Consider the following 16609-nt stretch of genomic DNA (forward strand, 5'->3'; position numbering starts at 1 on the left):
TCCAAGAACATTGCTTTAATTAAATATTTTAACCTATATTTCCAAACATTAAATGGGGAAGAATCCTCTCTCAATGGAAGCTCTTTAGGTAATTCTAAGTACCTGCTTCAGTTTATAACCATCTTCAGGTCATTGTACATCTATATAATCACAAAATAACCTTCATTAAAGTAGAAATATAAATACCCTTTATTAAAATTCATATTTAATACAAACTTTCACAGATGTTTTAATGTAAAAATAAACAACTATCAGTAGGCAAAGGAGCTTGTTTGAGAATCTGCAGACAATAACAAGAGCAATTCCTAAAACCTGACAACATTTTTATCTTTGCTAGGTATTGGTAGCCAAAAATAATACAGGGGGAATTTGGGGACATTCTGCAGAGTAGGGACAAAATAAAAACCTTACCACCCTTGATAGTAGACATGGGCTCATGATATGCCATGAAGCTGTCACCTGTAAGAACAGTGAGTCTGTTTCAGACCAGGCTAGATAGGCTAAGGGCAGTCTTGATTTATGGGGTCATTAAATATTTCTTTGGCAGTCCTTTCATATTTGAGAGTGTACTGGGCTGCCAAGATGACAGCAATGGAGGTAGCAAGGGTCTAGTGACATATATCTGTTAAAAATGCTTTTGATACCTGAAAAAGAAATCAAGTATTTTTGTCTAGTAAAATGGTACACAAATAGAAAATATTCAATAACTTTAATCCAATCTGCATTTTCCATTCAAATTCAAAACTGAAAATTGGACCACAGAGTATCAGTGATCTGCACAAATATCTTTGAGGCATAAGTTTATTAAATTGTACATTCAAATATATATGCAAGCTCTGCCTGAATATGTTCCTCTCAGAGTGGTAAATAAAATTTACAAACATGGCAAGATCTCTAGAGTCATCACAGAATCACACAGAAGTAATATAGAAGCAAAGCAGTCTTTCCAGTGACTGATGTGGCAGCAAAAGTTCACAGTTTCTGTTGATGTGTGGAAAGAGGTCAGCAGTGGGCAGTCATTTATACTAATATTCACTAACTACATTCACACTGACAGAACTGCATGTGAGATGCTACAGCACAATCCTAAGCTTTTCCCCTTTGTACAGGCTTCTCTTTGGGTGTTTATCATGCCACTGCATTTACTCTTGACCATGCATGTCTGTCTTCCCACCTGTCTTAAACATCTTGAAGGAAGAATCCTAAGGTCTTTGAACTCCATAAAGGAATAGCTCTACAGATCTCACAAATGAAAAAACATAATGCACCCAATAAAAAGTCAATTGATATTTACAACCTTTAGCTACACAAGACCTTTTTCACACTGATTTTACTTTGTTGACTGTACATACTCAAAACTGAGTTAGCTCTTTTTCACCCTGGGCCAAGCTTTGTCTTTCATTTTCATTTCTGCAGCTTGAATTTTCACGGTCACTAACAACGTCTGTCTGGACAAAATCCTGAATTTTGTCAGCCAGAGCACAGAGATTGGCTTTTCGGAGACTTTTAATTAAAGTGTTATATGCATTCTTCTTGCCATGAAATTGATACCAGTTACGAAGCAGTTGGACTTTCTGCTCAGCTGTATCTTGCGGATTGTCATTCTTGATCTCATCTATCTTGGCTTCATTGATACCATTCTTACGAACAAATTCTCTAACTTGATTGATCGTCATCTCTTCAGCAATACTAATGATGTATTTACTCAGGTCAACATCTGAAAAATAGAATCTAGTCTCTGAAAATTTGTTTTTTTTTAAATGAAATTCCCATTACAGAAAATCATGTTTATTCCTTCCCTTACCATAATTAACAATACAGGAACATCCTAGAGACCCAAATGGCTGATTATGGAAAAACAAAAATAAAAATAATTCTGAATTGTAATTCCAGCTCCTGCTATGGCCCCAGTAGTTTGCTCTCTGATCAGGGCATGACACATAACATCTCTGTTTCTTCCTACCTCCTGTATGAAATAAGAGGTTTAAAAGACATCAACTCTAATATCCCTCACAAAATTGAAGATCAATGAGCCACAAGCCTAAATGAATAGGCCAAAAGTTTATGATCATTTTATCTGTGAAACCCAGGTCAAATGACAGAACCAAACAGCATCAGGTATGTTGTTACAGAATTGAGTACAACAAAGACAACTGAGTCTACAATTCTATTTAATTGTCACTCTGAACAGAGGTGCTATAATACACCTAACTGGTTCTGAAGGAACAATTTCTCAGAATGTGATGTTCTGTTGCTACCTGATTTATTTTTAACAATGAGCGCTATAGATTTAAATGAACTACTGAATAAACCCTTGATGGTGAGCAAGAACTGTAAGCCCAAGGGGTAGCAAAGTCCACAATATGTTACTGAAATTAGCAAGACTTTATTCTAAAATTGGCCTACTCCTGCAAAGGAAGCTATCTTTTAGAAATACAATGACAAAGCCTTACCTGAGAAATTCATTGGCTCTATTTCCTGGGGAGAAAAAAAAAATGGAGGCGGGGAAGAGACAAATAAAAACATATTTAGAATATTCTAAATGTCACTTTCAAATTCCTTAATTCTGAAGAAAGTACATTCGTTTGCCTGATATATAAAATTAGGAAACTAGACTAAGTGATTAAGAAGGGTTCTTTCATCATTCAAATTTTTAAAGCTTTTGGCCTCACTAGAAACTAAGCAATACTGGCTCATTTTTCACAAAGACAAGGAATCTAAGGAATCCATGAAATAAAATGAGATTATTTTCCATATAAATGCATTAAAGTAAACAACAAACATAAACATTCTCAAATTTTCTTTACTATAGCTATTTTTTTAACAGCAGAAAAATGGCTCAAAATGAAATTCTTATGTACCATATTGATTTAAAGAACTTAACTCCCTTTGAGCCCTTGCCTCAAATGAAAACATCATTATTCAATTAACAGGAACTGTTTTCTCTTCCCAATGTATAGTTTTGCTATTTGAAATGTCTTGACCCCATGTTAGAAAAAGAAACAACTAGAGATTGGCTTAATAGTTGTCTGGAAAGAGTCGGGATGTGCTTTTGTGATAGATTTTAAGAGCAATCTCTTTGCCCAGGCTAAATCCAGGCTTTGGTAAAGGATGTCTCCCTGCAGAGGTGACACCAACGTGAAATAGGAACCTTGACCACATCCTTCCTCCAATTCACATACAGCACACTTCCACTCTCCCTTTTGTTGCTTCTTAAGACGCTAGAAGCTTATCTATAAACTAGGTACCATATCTTAACTAATATTTGATGCTGTTCTAACCCATATACACATTAAAACAATACATGTTTGTTTAAAAGAAAGTAACTATCAAAAAGCTGAATTACTACTTTCTCTATTTTTTAAAGAAATCTGATTCACCTACCCGATTGTTGGGTAGAAGTTCATGGTGACCATGTTTTGTACTGCGGTACTTAAAAATTCTGTATATCCCTGAAAGACCAAAGCAATTTCTATCAGACTCAGACCTTAGCCTGGTAGAAAGCATGACAAGATACTTTCACACTAAAATATATAAAAAAGAAGAAAGAGAAATTCACGGAAACTTTAAGTGGCCAAACACAACAGGAAATGACACTGTGCTAAACTTACCCCCACTGAGTCAAGTGTTCTAGAGACAGGCCACATCTTAACTGAATCATCCAATTATCACACCCTGGCCTTACATGAAGTTGGCTTTTGACTGACTCTACGGCCACACCACTTCCTTCCTCTCCAGTATGGTGGGTGGCATGACAGCAGAAGGGCTCGGAAGCCATAGGATGTGGAATTGAAATCACCCTGCTGTTGCAGGGCATTTAATGCCTAGAAGTTCAGGTACATAACACTTATAAGTAACTCAGGTATACACATTCAATAAGTTTTTCCTTGAAGTTATTATGAGATGGAAGAAAGGAATCTGTATGTCCCTAAGTATAACTGTTTAAACACCAATTACGTATGTTTAGCTAAACAACCTCTAAAGCTAAGACAAAAATCATATTTTAGTTGAAGAAGCAGTGACTTGTTCCAAAAAAGAAGGAAAAGTGTGATAATTCTGAGTTACTGGAAGATGGTGTGACCCTGTATTTTAAATGGTTAAAGCTATCTTCCAAACTAATTATGATTATATCCAATCTGGGGCTTATCTGCTAACTTTAATAAATGATCCTTGCATAAAACGTGTTGCCATCATATTTTAAGTGAAGTAGAAGAAATGTTAATTAAAAAAAAAAAAACAGCTTGGTCAAGGTTCAGGAGGTACAAAAAGGGATCAGTTTATCAAGTGTCCTTTCAATTTTGTTCCAAGGATGGCCCTTGCTTTTGTGTTTTCTTAACTCATAGGAAAAACTTAATGAATAGTGAAGGATTACTTCTGATTTTTAGCTATTACTGCAGAGAACCCTTGCTTAGAAGGAGGATGGGAATACCACTCAATTCCCTAAAACTGTTCATCAGAAATAGCAGCAGAAGGTATCATCTGTTCTTATTAGCTTTCAGGAGTATGTTCAGTAGCAGGAGATCACCGATACAACAGAGCTACACTTGGTAGCTTTCTTACAGTTAGAAGACAGAGAAAAATTCTTGTGGGCAAAAATTCAAATTTACAGTTTGAACAAACTAAGAACTTACCAAAAGCTATAATCGGGAGTAGCAGTAGCAGGAGGAACCACAGCCAGTTATAATTGAAACCTGTAGCTGGAAACATTGAACATTTTATATGAAAACAAGCAATTTTTAAGGTTAAACAAAATATTGTACTCTTAAATAATTAAAATCAATTAGTTTTTCTTCATATTTAATGGTGAGGATGGGAGAGAGGAGAATATAAAAACAAAAAGAATCATTACTTTCTTTTTTGCATTTGGTATTGCTAGTGGGTGTACATCTCTCAATGATTCCATGTTCACACCTAGAAAAAAATACACGAGAAATTCAGAAAGCCTGGGTTGATTCCTTCATCATTTTCAATGGAACGTGTATATTTGGGGCCATTTTATTCATCTTTATGTCTCTGAGAAATATTTTTTCCCAAATATATCTAAATTATCATCTAAAAACTAAGTGCAAGTTAATAACATGATTTTGGGTGTTTGGATGAAAAAAACACCAAGAGTTACTTTGTTTTAAGATACCAAAGTTAAAGGAAGATAAAATATTGGCATACAAGGGAAGATGAAATAGACAAACAAACTTCAAACTGACAATAAACCAAACTCTTAAAATACCAGACCTTAAAATAAACTATCTTTTAAAAAATGAACTACCAAGATAAATTTCAAAAAAGTATCATAAAACATTAAAATGCCCAGAGAGCAGACAATGCTCAGGATATTGCTTAGGGAAGCTATTCAACTAGCTTCTTTGGGTTGCCATTCTTGGAATCAAGGGGTGATAAGGAGAGTCAAGAGGCTCAAGTGGAATTTTCTTCATAAGTCAAACACTGACAGAGACCCAGTTTACATCATCATCTTTAGCAATTAAGGGCACAGGAAGTATTCAATCATGTTTGAATTAGTCAGTGGTCATCTAGTTGCTTGGAAGGAGAAACAAAACCAGAACCTTGAGTCTTGGTCAGTGTGGGCTTTTCTCTAGGAAGACATTCTTTATTAGGGTACGTCTAATATTTTCATCACTGAAAGACTAAAACTTACGTGGTGCACGGGTCACAGTGTTCACAGAGAGCAGTTTCACAATAAAAGTTCAGTTTACATCTGCACTTGGTATTCTGGGTCTGGGTACAATTTGTTTCCACTTCTAAGCCTAGAAATTCAGTTTGGAAAATATTAATTATAGCAGCTAGTTATAAATGAACTATGAAAATAATGATCAAGGGTGGCATGGATTTTTGAGATCCACTGCTAAGATCAACAGTTATATCATCAAGCCTTTAGTAACATAGGTAATGTTAAATAGCAACACAAATATCCACAGGTTAAAATAGCCAGCAAAGTTTTAAGTGAACAAACAATCCAGCAACCAAGATCATCCTGCCATTGGTTAGATGGTTCCTCTCTTCCTCTAGCCTAGACCCTTGCTACTAAGAAAAAAGCCCATGGACTAGCAGTATAATCAATACTCAGAGCTTGTTGGAATTGAGAATGTCTAAATAGACCAAAGCCAAGGCCATCACTTAAGAGATTCTGATTTAATTGCTGTAAGTGAGACCTAAGCACTGGCATTTTTAATAGCTCCTTGGGCAATTCTCACACACACAGCCAGGGTTGAGAAACCTTGCTTTACAGCCTAAATAGGGAAAAGAAAAGCTTTTTGTCCAGCGGGTTTTTGATATCAAATAAAACTAGGAGTCCTTCTGTTACATTTTACTCTGCTCCCTCAGAAGAGATTGAGATATCCATAAAAATTCAGGTCCCCCAAGTGGAATTATCAAGACAAATCAGATCTCCAAAGATAGGGGAATATGTTACCCACATTTTGGGTTTCTCTGCCCTTGAGTCTATAGACTTCTAAGCTCTTTCTGGCCATGAATAAAGACCATTATACAAGCAAAAATCAAGGCAGGATAAAAATAGTTTCTGTGGTTTTGACTGGAGATGATGAATCCTTTGATTTGATATTTAGTCATTTGCCTTCATCTGAGAGAACTGCTGAGAGTTGACCCACAAATGTCCAGACCAGTGAATTTTAGCTCAGTACTTGGTCCTGCATTGCTCCAGCCAGCCTCATTCTGCACCTTCCTGTGTGTCAACATCATATCAGAAGAAGGGCCAATCTCAAACTGTGCTATAAATGGTTCTACATGAAGTACCAGGTTTGGACTCTTTTTATTGCTTCCTAAGACACTTACCATGTCCTCCATCACAAAACTTACATCTTCTGCATTTAGGAGAATAATGTTCATTATCTGTATACTCCTTCCCTTCTTGGCAGGGCACACATATTGGCTTTCCCCCATTGGCTGTGCAGTCAGCATCTTTTCTTGTACCTGAGCAGGGGGAAAAAAATCAAGTATTTGAAGGTAAGGTGGCTATGTAACAGCATGGGGAGTGCACAGGAATTATTATGGCTTGGATGTGAGGTGTCACCTCATGTGTGAGACAATGCAAGAAGGTTTAGAGGAGAAATGATTGGCTTATGAGATCCTTAAACCAATCAGTGAATTCATCCCCTAATACGGATTAATTGAGTGTTAACTGAATGTGGGTAGGGTGTGGCTGGAGGAGGTAGGTCATTGGATGCATGCCTTTGGAGTATTTGTTTTGTATCTAGCTGGCAGAGTCTCTGCTTTCTGCTCATTACATGAGCCACTTTCCTCTGCCACACTCTTCCACCATGATGTTCAGCAAAGGAATGGAGCTGGCTGGCTGGCTGTGGACTGAGACCTCTAAAACTATAGGCCCTCAAATAAACTTCTCCTTCTCCTCAACAATTGTTCCAGTCTGGTTCTTTTAGTCACAGTAGCAAAAAAAAAAAAAAAAAAGCTGACAATAAAACACTCCTAAAATGTTGTAGGGGCATTTAAGCTAATGATATATAAATACAATGGGGAGAAGATTATTATTAAAAAGTCAGTTGTGAGTGAGAAAGTCTTCTAAGACAAAAGCTAAAAGAATGAGTAAAGGAATATGCCTAGAGAAACAAGATAATTAAGAATAAGAGCATATAAAAAGTGGGAGATGGTCTGGGATTGTGGCTCAGCAGTAGAGCACATGCCTAGCATGTGTGAGGCACTGGGTTCTCAGCACCATACATAAATAAATAAATAAAGATCTATCAACAACTAAAAACAATATTTTTTTAAAAAAGTAGAAGAGAGGTGAGAATGATCAAATGCACTTAAAGAAATTCTTTTGCCAACTAATTTCTTGGAAAGGGGAGAAGCCTGGGAGATACTCAGAGCAAAATGGCTGTCACTGGCTACAGAGATTACTGAATTAATTTTGTTCTAATTTCTTATTTTACTTTGAAAAGTCCACAAATCCTAATAAGAGATAATGTAGTTTTAGGGAAAGGACATTAGACGTTCCAAAGACCTTGGTCAAATCTTTAGTACCTATAAAATCTATAACAAAGTGTTTAGTCTCTCTAAGCCAAAATTGTGTCATGCATAGGATGGAGATAATAATCCTTCTCTTACATTGTTATTAGAATGCATCTGTTCTGTATAGTTAATGCTCAGTTTCCTCCTCTCTCCCTTTTCTTTCTACTCTGTTTCCATCCAGGAATAAAGTCCAATTTGCTGGACAAGCATAAGCATATTGATAACAAAATTTATTATCAGGGTTGTTATCTTAATGCAAACAGTTTTAAATAATATTCCGGTTTCCTTTAATTTACATTAAAAATAAAGCATGGCATTGATAATACTAAGCATTACGCAACAATATTTTCTGGGAAATTCACACATTTAACAAGAGCTTATTAAATGCCTGTTGTGTAAGAGGCAGTTTCTAGGAGCTGGAAATGCTGTAAGAAATAAGTCAAAGCCTTCATTGCAAGACTTTCACCTTCCCAGGCAGACAATGTGTAAATGAATATGTGAAGTCCAGGGATGACAAGTGCTATGGGTAAAACTAGATTAACATAAGGGGACAGAGAATGAAGAAGAAAGAGACAGAAAATATAAACAGAAAAGCATCACTAGTGACTAATTATTAATGGTAGAACTAATTTTAAAAGATACACAGTCTAATCCACTCCACTCACATATACAGCAAAAATAATTTACACTGTTTCCTAAGTACGTGACTTTATTAATAACTTTATAACATTCTTATTGATTAAAAAATATATTTACTATAAGCAAATTATGAAATGTAAATATATATATGATATTTTAGTAAACAAAAACAACAGTCTGTCAATATAAAAAAAAAAGCAAATCATGGAAACCCAGAATAGAATTCAAACACAGGGCATCGGGGCTAGGTAACATCGAGGCAGCATCCTAAGGAACACAGTGAAATAACAACTGTGTTTCCTGTGAGTCGTATTATACTGATTTCCAAATGAATTGCTCTCTTCCATGAACTGTCATGGAATGTGCCTAGCACAGTGTAATAGGAGATATAAGAACTCACATATTCTTTGCTCCAAAGTATACAAATTAATTTTTTTTTCTTTTGGTACTGGGGATTGAACTCAGGGGCACTTGACCACTGAGCCACATCCCCAGCCCCATTTTGTATTTTATTTAGAGACAGGGTCTCACTGACTTGCTTAGTGCCTCGCTAAGTTGCTGATGCTGGCTATGAACTCATGATCTTCCTGTCTCAGCCTCCCCAGCTGCTGGGATTACAGGCATGCGCCACCGAGCCAGGACACAAATTTTTTTAGATGAAAAATTAGTGACTGTCCCTCCCAAAAAATGTATAACACATTATTTTCTGAGTATAATGATACATAATTATTATAAAAAGTTTGGGAAAAGGACATATGAAAGCACTTATATATCAACTACCTTGAGATATTATTTTGTTGTTCTGCTATGCATATAAACACACACACATATATTCATATGTGAGCATATGTATGTGTAACAGGTGTGTGTGTGTGTGTGTGTGTGTGTGTGTGTGTAGTGTGAAAGTAACAAACTACAGAATCCTTACTGGATATGACAATATGACTGGGACTTTTTGATCAAAAGTGTTAATTCACATATGGAATCATTAAAAAATACTGCATTTTATTGTAATTTATAGAGAATCACTATGTAATCATTTTCTAATTGTGTGACACTGTACAAACATATTAGAATTCCAGATGCTTTATCGCTTGTCATACCCATAATGTATCACCTGTTGGTTATTTCCTTCTTTTTCTTCCTTCCTTTCTCTCCTTCCTCCCTTCTTTAGTGCTAAAATGAAAGCTTAAATACACCAATAGTCTGTCTGAATGCCTGAAATTCTCCAAAAAATTCAACCAAGTTTTCCTAGAGATAAACTTATATTTTCTCAGTATTAATAATACATTGATTTATATAAGTTAATTAAATTACATTAAAATCATAGTAACAATGAATACAAACAGATTTGGAAGCAACTTGAATACTGATAAGCCAAAAATTCAATAACAGTGAATAAAAGTGAAAAGAGTGTTTATCCTGTATTTGATGCCACCTAGGATCATTAGAGGAAAGAGCAGAGAGAAGCAGTTTATCCAGTCAGCAAGCTAGTTGGCAATCATGAAAGGGGATTTATACAATTAAGGACTATATTAGAAATATATCAGAAATTCTGCTGTACTTTGACTTTGATTGGCAGAAAACTACTTCTTTAAATATCCAGAAGTCACTTAAGCAATCCCACATCATTGGGTATCACAGTGAAATGCCATGCATTCAATACTTTTCTTTATTTTTTACTATTTTCTTAAGGCATTTTCTATAAATTAGTGTGTCAGTGGTTCTAAACATTTTTAAATTTTTGACCTGTACAGTCAACTTTATTTCTTATATAAGTTTGTATCATTAACATTCCTATAGTGGTAGAATGAGTTCTCATCCCATAAGCTAACTCACAAGGGCTGAGATCCCTTCTTAAAGGAAAATAAAACAAAGCAAAAAGGCAAAAATTCTTGACAGACTGATATATATACAAAGCATACTATTTTTAATTTTAACTTTTGTTTTAGATTTTAAAACTGTGAACATATTCCAATTCATAGGGAAAACTGATCCTGTTCAGCAAGTTATAAGAAAGTTAAGAGGCCATTTTTCATTCCTGTTGGAAAAGGGTAAATATAAAAGGGCGTTAAGTGTAAGTCAGTTGTATTATAAGGGATGTTTTTCCAAATCTGAACTGGAAGCTAAGGGGGACTCTTAGAGAATCTTTTCACATACCTGACTGATGCCTGCTTTGCACTGGTAGTGTGGGAATCCTGGGAGACCAACAAGTCCTACTACAGATCTACTACAATTTTTTCTGGCCCTATTAATCTGTTGCATAAATCACACAAACCCATGTATTGCTTTCCTATACCTTCCTGTCTTCACAATACAGAAAGATGAGAAAGATCCACAGTTGAGAAAGATCCACACCTGTAATGTACTAGTAATCAACTCTAAGTTGGAAAAAAAAAAGTTTGTGCAATTACATCTGGCTTAGCTTCTAATTTGCTAGTGTTTGAAGGATTTCCGATATGAAATTGATTTGCATTTCAAAATAGTGACTTTTAAAACTTATTGATTTGTGTCCGTTACATTTCTAGTTCATCTAGTTATTCAGCTGCAAATGCAAATATATTTTGCAGGCTTCAGTGCCAGGACTAACAGTCTTCTTAGAGACCTGACTGAGGGGAAGTGTGAGACATAGCCTATAAGGGTGAGAGTCCCTTGCTTTCAGAGCTTCACTATTGTTATAATATATCCTAGTCAGTTTTAAATGATAAGCTTTAATACCCACAAATAAATCCTCTTTTGCTCATGAGAAATGGAGCTAAATAGACAAATCTCCCATTTTGGGGGTACACGTAATTTGTAAATTTGTAAAATTTTCACTTAATCATAATCATATCAAACAAGTTTGATAAAGGCAAATAAAGCTGATCTTTTGAAAATAATTTCATAATTGGTATATTCCTCCAGTAATATTATAACGCTAAAGGGTAATCAAAACTTGTAAAGATAACGGATTCATTATTACCAATGCTACCCCTCCCTGATTTTCATTCCGATCTCTGAATATTTTGTGTGACCTACCAGGAGGACACAGCTGACAGCAGAACTGGCCTCCATGATGCAGGCCTTCTGAGCACTGAGTCTCAGCTTTTGTAACATTCTCCCTCAAGTCCCACACCTCAGTCGCTCGGGCACTGATATTTTTGGGCAATGATCCAACAATAAAGGGAAGTATCTGTAAAAGAAAAACATGAAGAGAATTTATTGATTTCTGAAACAAATAACTTGGGAAATGAGTGTCACTGAGCCAAATGATTGGGTCTGCTGTGCAGAGGCAGACTCAATGTTGGGGCCCCACCCTCCTGCTCAATAATCACTGGAAAAGGAGCACACCACCTGCATACAGCTCAAGCCAAGGTTTCTAAGCCACACAAAAAACAGTGTCATGCATGGGAGGAACCAGAGCTGTGCTCAAAAGTAAGCACTAGCTCCTACTTACACTGCCCTGTGCCATGGATAAAGAACTTAAATTGTTTCCTTATCCACACAGTGGAAATAATCTATTCTCATACATCTGCTGAAATAATTAAACAGAATCATGCATTTAAAGCTCTTACCACAGAATGGGGTGCATCATAAATAGGTGCATACTAAACACTGATATTATTGTGACTATCATAAAGTTGCAGTGACGGATAGCATAATGCAATGGGAAAAAAGAAATTTCAAAATGTCAGTGGTTTGAATCCTAGTTCTGCCACCAGAACTGTGACTTTAGGCAAGTCACATAACTGCTCTGATACTTGATTTCTTCATCTGCTAAGTGAGAATAGTATTTTCTATCTTAAAAGGGTTGTTATGACAATAAGAAGTGATAATTTCTATCAAACCTACTACTTAGCTTACAGAATGGCAATTTCTTCCCTTCTTATATACTAATGCAGAATCAATGGTTTATGATTAAATCTTCATTTTTTATCCATCCAAGCATACAATAAATATTTCATTAAAATCAAAAGTATATTCTTTATCTTTGTTCTGGAAAACAGTCTTTTCTTTATACAGAACCAACATTTGATCTCCTTTGATTCCTTTCTCCTTCAAACAAACACTCATAACTCTAAGTGACATTGTGTCAAACTTAGCTAGCTATAGAGTGGAGTTCCTTAGGAACATGAAGAGGAAAAAATGTGTGTGTGTGTATATGTGTATATATATATATAATATATATATATATTATATATAAATATTATATAGTTTATAAAATAATAAAAACACCCCCTGCTCTGATCCTTCTTTGGGTTTCCTATTTTTTCTCTAAACATAATTTTAAAAAATCATTCATCTTACATATAGTAAGTAAGTTCTATTACCAGTCATTTTGCTGTTAGTTTTGAACTTTGTTTTCTCAAGATCATTTTCATAGCTTTCCTGTGTGTCTTTTTTCCCCCTATTATATGGCAGAGCCATAATACTGGCTACCAAAAAGTCACAACTTCCCTCTCAGCCCTTTTTCCTTCATCACTTAAACTGGCATCATCCCATTCAGACCACAGGATACCACAGGACTTATGACTGAGAAGATAAGGAGGGGTGAAGAGATGCGGTGGCCCACATTTCCTCCTGGGATGGATGTGTCTTAAGATGCATTTCTAACATCCAGACTTTCCAAGAGGGAAAATGACACCAAAATATCAAGGAAATGGTTGACATGTCCAGGGTCATATCACTTACTAGCAAAAGGAGAGCTCAGATTTGTCAATTAACTTCTACCATATCTTTCTTCCCCCTGTACTCTGGACTTAACATAGAATATAGCTGACTTTCCAGTTATGAACAATTCAATGTAAGGAACAGTTGGAATTGGCACACAGATGAAAAGAATGGTACTAAATATGCTGGCTTTCCCACCAAACCATTGCCAAATCTATCTAACACTTTTGTTGAGCCAAGCTTGGAAAATACAAAGGTAACTAACTTTGATTACAATGGAAAATTAATATCAAGTTTCCAAAAGCAGAAGAACCTCAGGCCTCACACATGCCAAACACTCTACCACTGAATCTACATCTCCAGGCCAATACCTGCATTTTATTTATATTTATATTTATATTTATATTTATTTATTTATTGTAGGAATTAAACCCAAGGCCTTGAACCCAAGTAAACACTGTAGTACACAACCTCAAGTCCGTGGCTTTTATGTTTTAAAACATAAATCTATGATCTTTTTTCTAAAACACAACAAACATGCAGTTTTGAACAAAATAGCATTATTGACCTCAGTCTCTCTTTTTAGGATAACAATTCTCCTTTCTTTCTCTGCCACAAAAGGTCATGCTGTTATCCTGCTAATATTAATCCCTCTTTTATATCACAGAATCATAGCTAGGTAACAGAATTGGGCACTCTAGGAAACAGTAATGTGATTGGAGGTGTACCAAAGTGTTAATCACTGAGATGGGAGAGGCTTTCAAATGAAATTTGTCTACATTTTTAAGACTCCTTATTCTATAACTACCCCCAGGTTCTAATTAATGGCTAAGAATTAATTATATTAACTAATCAGCATTCCAGACATTGGAGCTCATGAAAATTTTCAAATAATATAAAAATTCATTAGGAGATAAAAGAGATCAGTGAGTCTTCTTGCAAACTGAACAGGAGCAATTCTTTTCTATTGCCAGCCACCTTTGTTATTGTGAAGAATAAAGTTACTGGTGAGCTATTACTTGCTTTCCTTCTCTTTCAATTCTGGTTTCTAATTAGAAACAAGATGACACAAATTTAAACTCAAAGGGATGGGATTTATAGGAACTGGGCCAGCCCAGATTCCCAGATTGACAAGTCAAAAGCACTCAACGTTAATGCCCAATTAATTGTGTGTGTGTGTGTGTGTAATAGAGCCCTATGCTCTTTGGTATGCAAATTTTATCCAATATCCAGGAGACTGAGTAATGCTTTAACAGTGTATTAACTAAAAATCAATTGTTTGGATGAGACTCACCTACATTATGGAAGGTTATCAGCTTTACTCCAGAAAAGGCAGGAAAATGGGTTAAATCTAAGGTCTGAAAGGTACATAAACTAAGGAAAATGGTAACCACATGGAAAAATAATGAAGAATAAAAATTATTTTAAATATCCATCATAACATTTCTTTAAGTCAGAGAAATCTTGATCACATCATCCAGAATATTAGCTAAGCCATTAGCAAATTAGTTAAGCAAATTCATTTTAAGCCTTTCCGAGTTTATATGAAACCAGGGTGTTTTGTTCAGGTTGTGTGTGTGTGTGTGTGTGTGTGTGTGTTGACAGGGTCAGGGAGAGATGAGATTTATCTTTTTTTTTTTTTTGTGGGTTTTTTTTTTAATTTTTTATTGTTGGCTGTTCAAAACATTACATAATTCTTGATATATCATATTTCACACTTTGATTCAAGTGGGTTATGAGCTCCCATTTTTACCCCAAATACAGACTGCAGAATCACATCAGTTACACATCCATTGATTTACATATNGAGATTTATCTTAAGGAACTGGATCACATGATTGTGAAAGCTCAGTGAGCCAGAAATCTGATAGTATAGGCCAGTAGTCAGGAAAGAACTACAGCCAAGAAATCAAGTCCAGAGACAGACTGCTAGCAGAAATATTTCTGGCTCATGTTAGTGAGGCAGCCAGTCTTTGTTCTACTTAGGCCTTCAACTAGTTGGTTAAGGTCCACCTATATTATGCAGGGCTATCAGCTTTACTCCAATTTATGTTAATCTCGTCCAAAAAAACATCTCCACAATACATCCAGAATAATGTTTACCCATATATCTGAGTGGGGTGGCCCAGCCAAGTTGACACACAAAATAACCATTATGTAAAGACATATGGTGGGAAAAAAAGAGATACACAACAGGTCAGGGAAAGAGAAATGCTATTTAAGTGAGTAAAGGAGGATTAGGGGCATGAAGAATTTTGAATGGGACGATGCTGTTTCAGAAAGAGTAGTCTGGGAATGCCAATGAGCAAGAAGACACTTTGGCAGTGACTTTACAAATGTACAAGGGGGAGCGAGGTGGTTGGAAAGGCTTTCCAGGGCATGGCCCAAGTAAGGAAAAACCCAAACTTCTCAGCAAAAGCTTCACTAGGAGATACTAAAGGAAATAAATATAAAGGTTTCCTGATCCACTCAGATAATTAACATTTGATATTCAAGGCCACAGTAGGACCATACAGCCTTCTGTATCCATAGATACTGCCATCACATAGAATCCTGGAATGACAGAGCAGAAGGAGACCATGGCCTCTATTCAGCTTCAAGGCAGATTTTTTAAATGGCTCTAAACGTAAGTTCATTGTAACTTGAGTCTTCTGTTACCTACAGTATTTTAATATCTTGTGCAAATGAGAAAATTTATTTTTCTCTTTCTGAGTCATTCATGAAAATGCTAAGTGAGAGGACCAACCCCCATTCACATTCCTTCGTGGCATTTGTCTGGCCTTTTACAAAGTTCACTCACATATATCACCTCTTCATAGCTACAGTAAATCTGCGTAGGAGGAGTTACTACTGTCCTTTTTATAGTTGAAGCTGAGCACAGAGTACAACAATGACTTATTCAAAAACCCAAAAGTATGAAAGCCTGAGGAAAGACTCCAGCACCATATATTTGGCCCAAGTCTGGGCTCCGTTTCAAGTTTGTGAGCTAGTTTCCCAATGACTTTTACTTCATCTAGGCACATAAACAACTCAATTGTTTTTAGATAATCATTGGCAAAAAGCCTGCCTGTTAATTGTATAATGAACCTTCCAAACAAAGGGATGTTGGGGAAAATGGAGATGTTTGGAAGCATTTCTCTTGAGGATCAGAAGTCAACTCCAAGTTATTTAGTCTGGGAAAATCGTAGCAGGATCCCCCCAAAGCCAGGGCTCTGACTGGCAGGAAATGGAAATCTGGCCAGCCCCGATCACATCTTGGGAAGAAACTGAGTTTGTCTTCATCCCTCCAATTGAGTGCTATTTCTGGGAATAGCTAAGA

The 16609-nt window shown here is 35.9% G+C and overlaps 1 protein-coding gene across 2 annotated transcripts in view; it reads right to left on the reverse strand.

Annotated features, from left to right (window-relative positions):
* The window catches only part of Fas (Fas cell surface death receptor), a 26409-nt gene continuing 9800 nt past the window's right edge, over positions 1-16609 (reverse strand). Inside the window, exons 2-10 of one of the 2 annotated variants that reach the window (XR_007349227.1) lie at positions 11659-11812; positions 6808-6945; positions 5654-5762; positions 4850-4911; positions 4632-4697; positions 3385-3452; positions 2454-2478; positions 1243-1717; positions 1-1209 (exon numbers count right to left, since the gene is read on the reverse strand). Coding sequence is in view for 1 of the 2 variants with exons in the window: in XM_015498860.2 (XP_015354346.1) it covers positions 1353-1717; positions 2454-2478; positions 3385-3452; positions 4632-4697; positions 4850-4911; positions 5654-5762; positions 6808-6945; positions 11659-11812 (987 nt within the window). In the remaining variant the exon portion in view is untranslated. Of the gene's footprint in view, positions 1718-2453; positions 2479-3384; positions 3453-4631; positions 4698-4849; positions 4912-5653; positions 5763-6807; positions 6946-11658; positions 11813-16609 lie in introns of both variants that reach the window. The other variant, XM_015498860.2, reaches the window with a different exon arrangement.

The sequence above is a fragment of the Marmota marmota genome, unplaced genomic scaffold (assembly GCF_001458135.2).
Source record: "Marmota marmota marmota unplaced genomic scaffold, marMar, whole genome shotgun sequence".
Taxonomy (NCBI): Eukaryota; Metazoa; Chordata; class Mammalia; order Rodentia; family Sciuridae; genus Marmota; species Marmota marmota.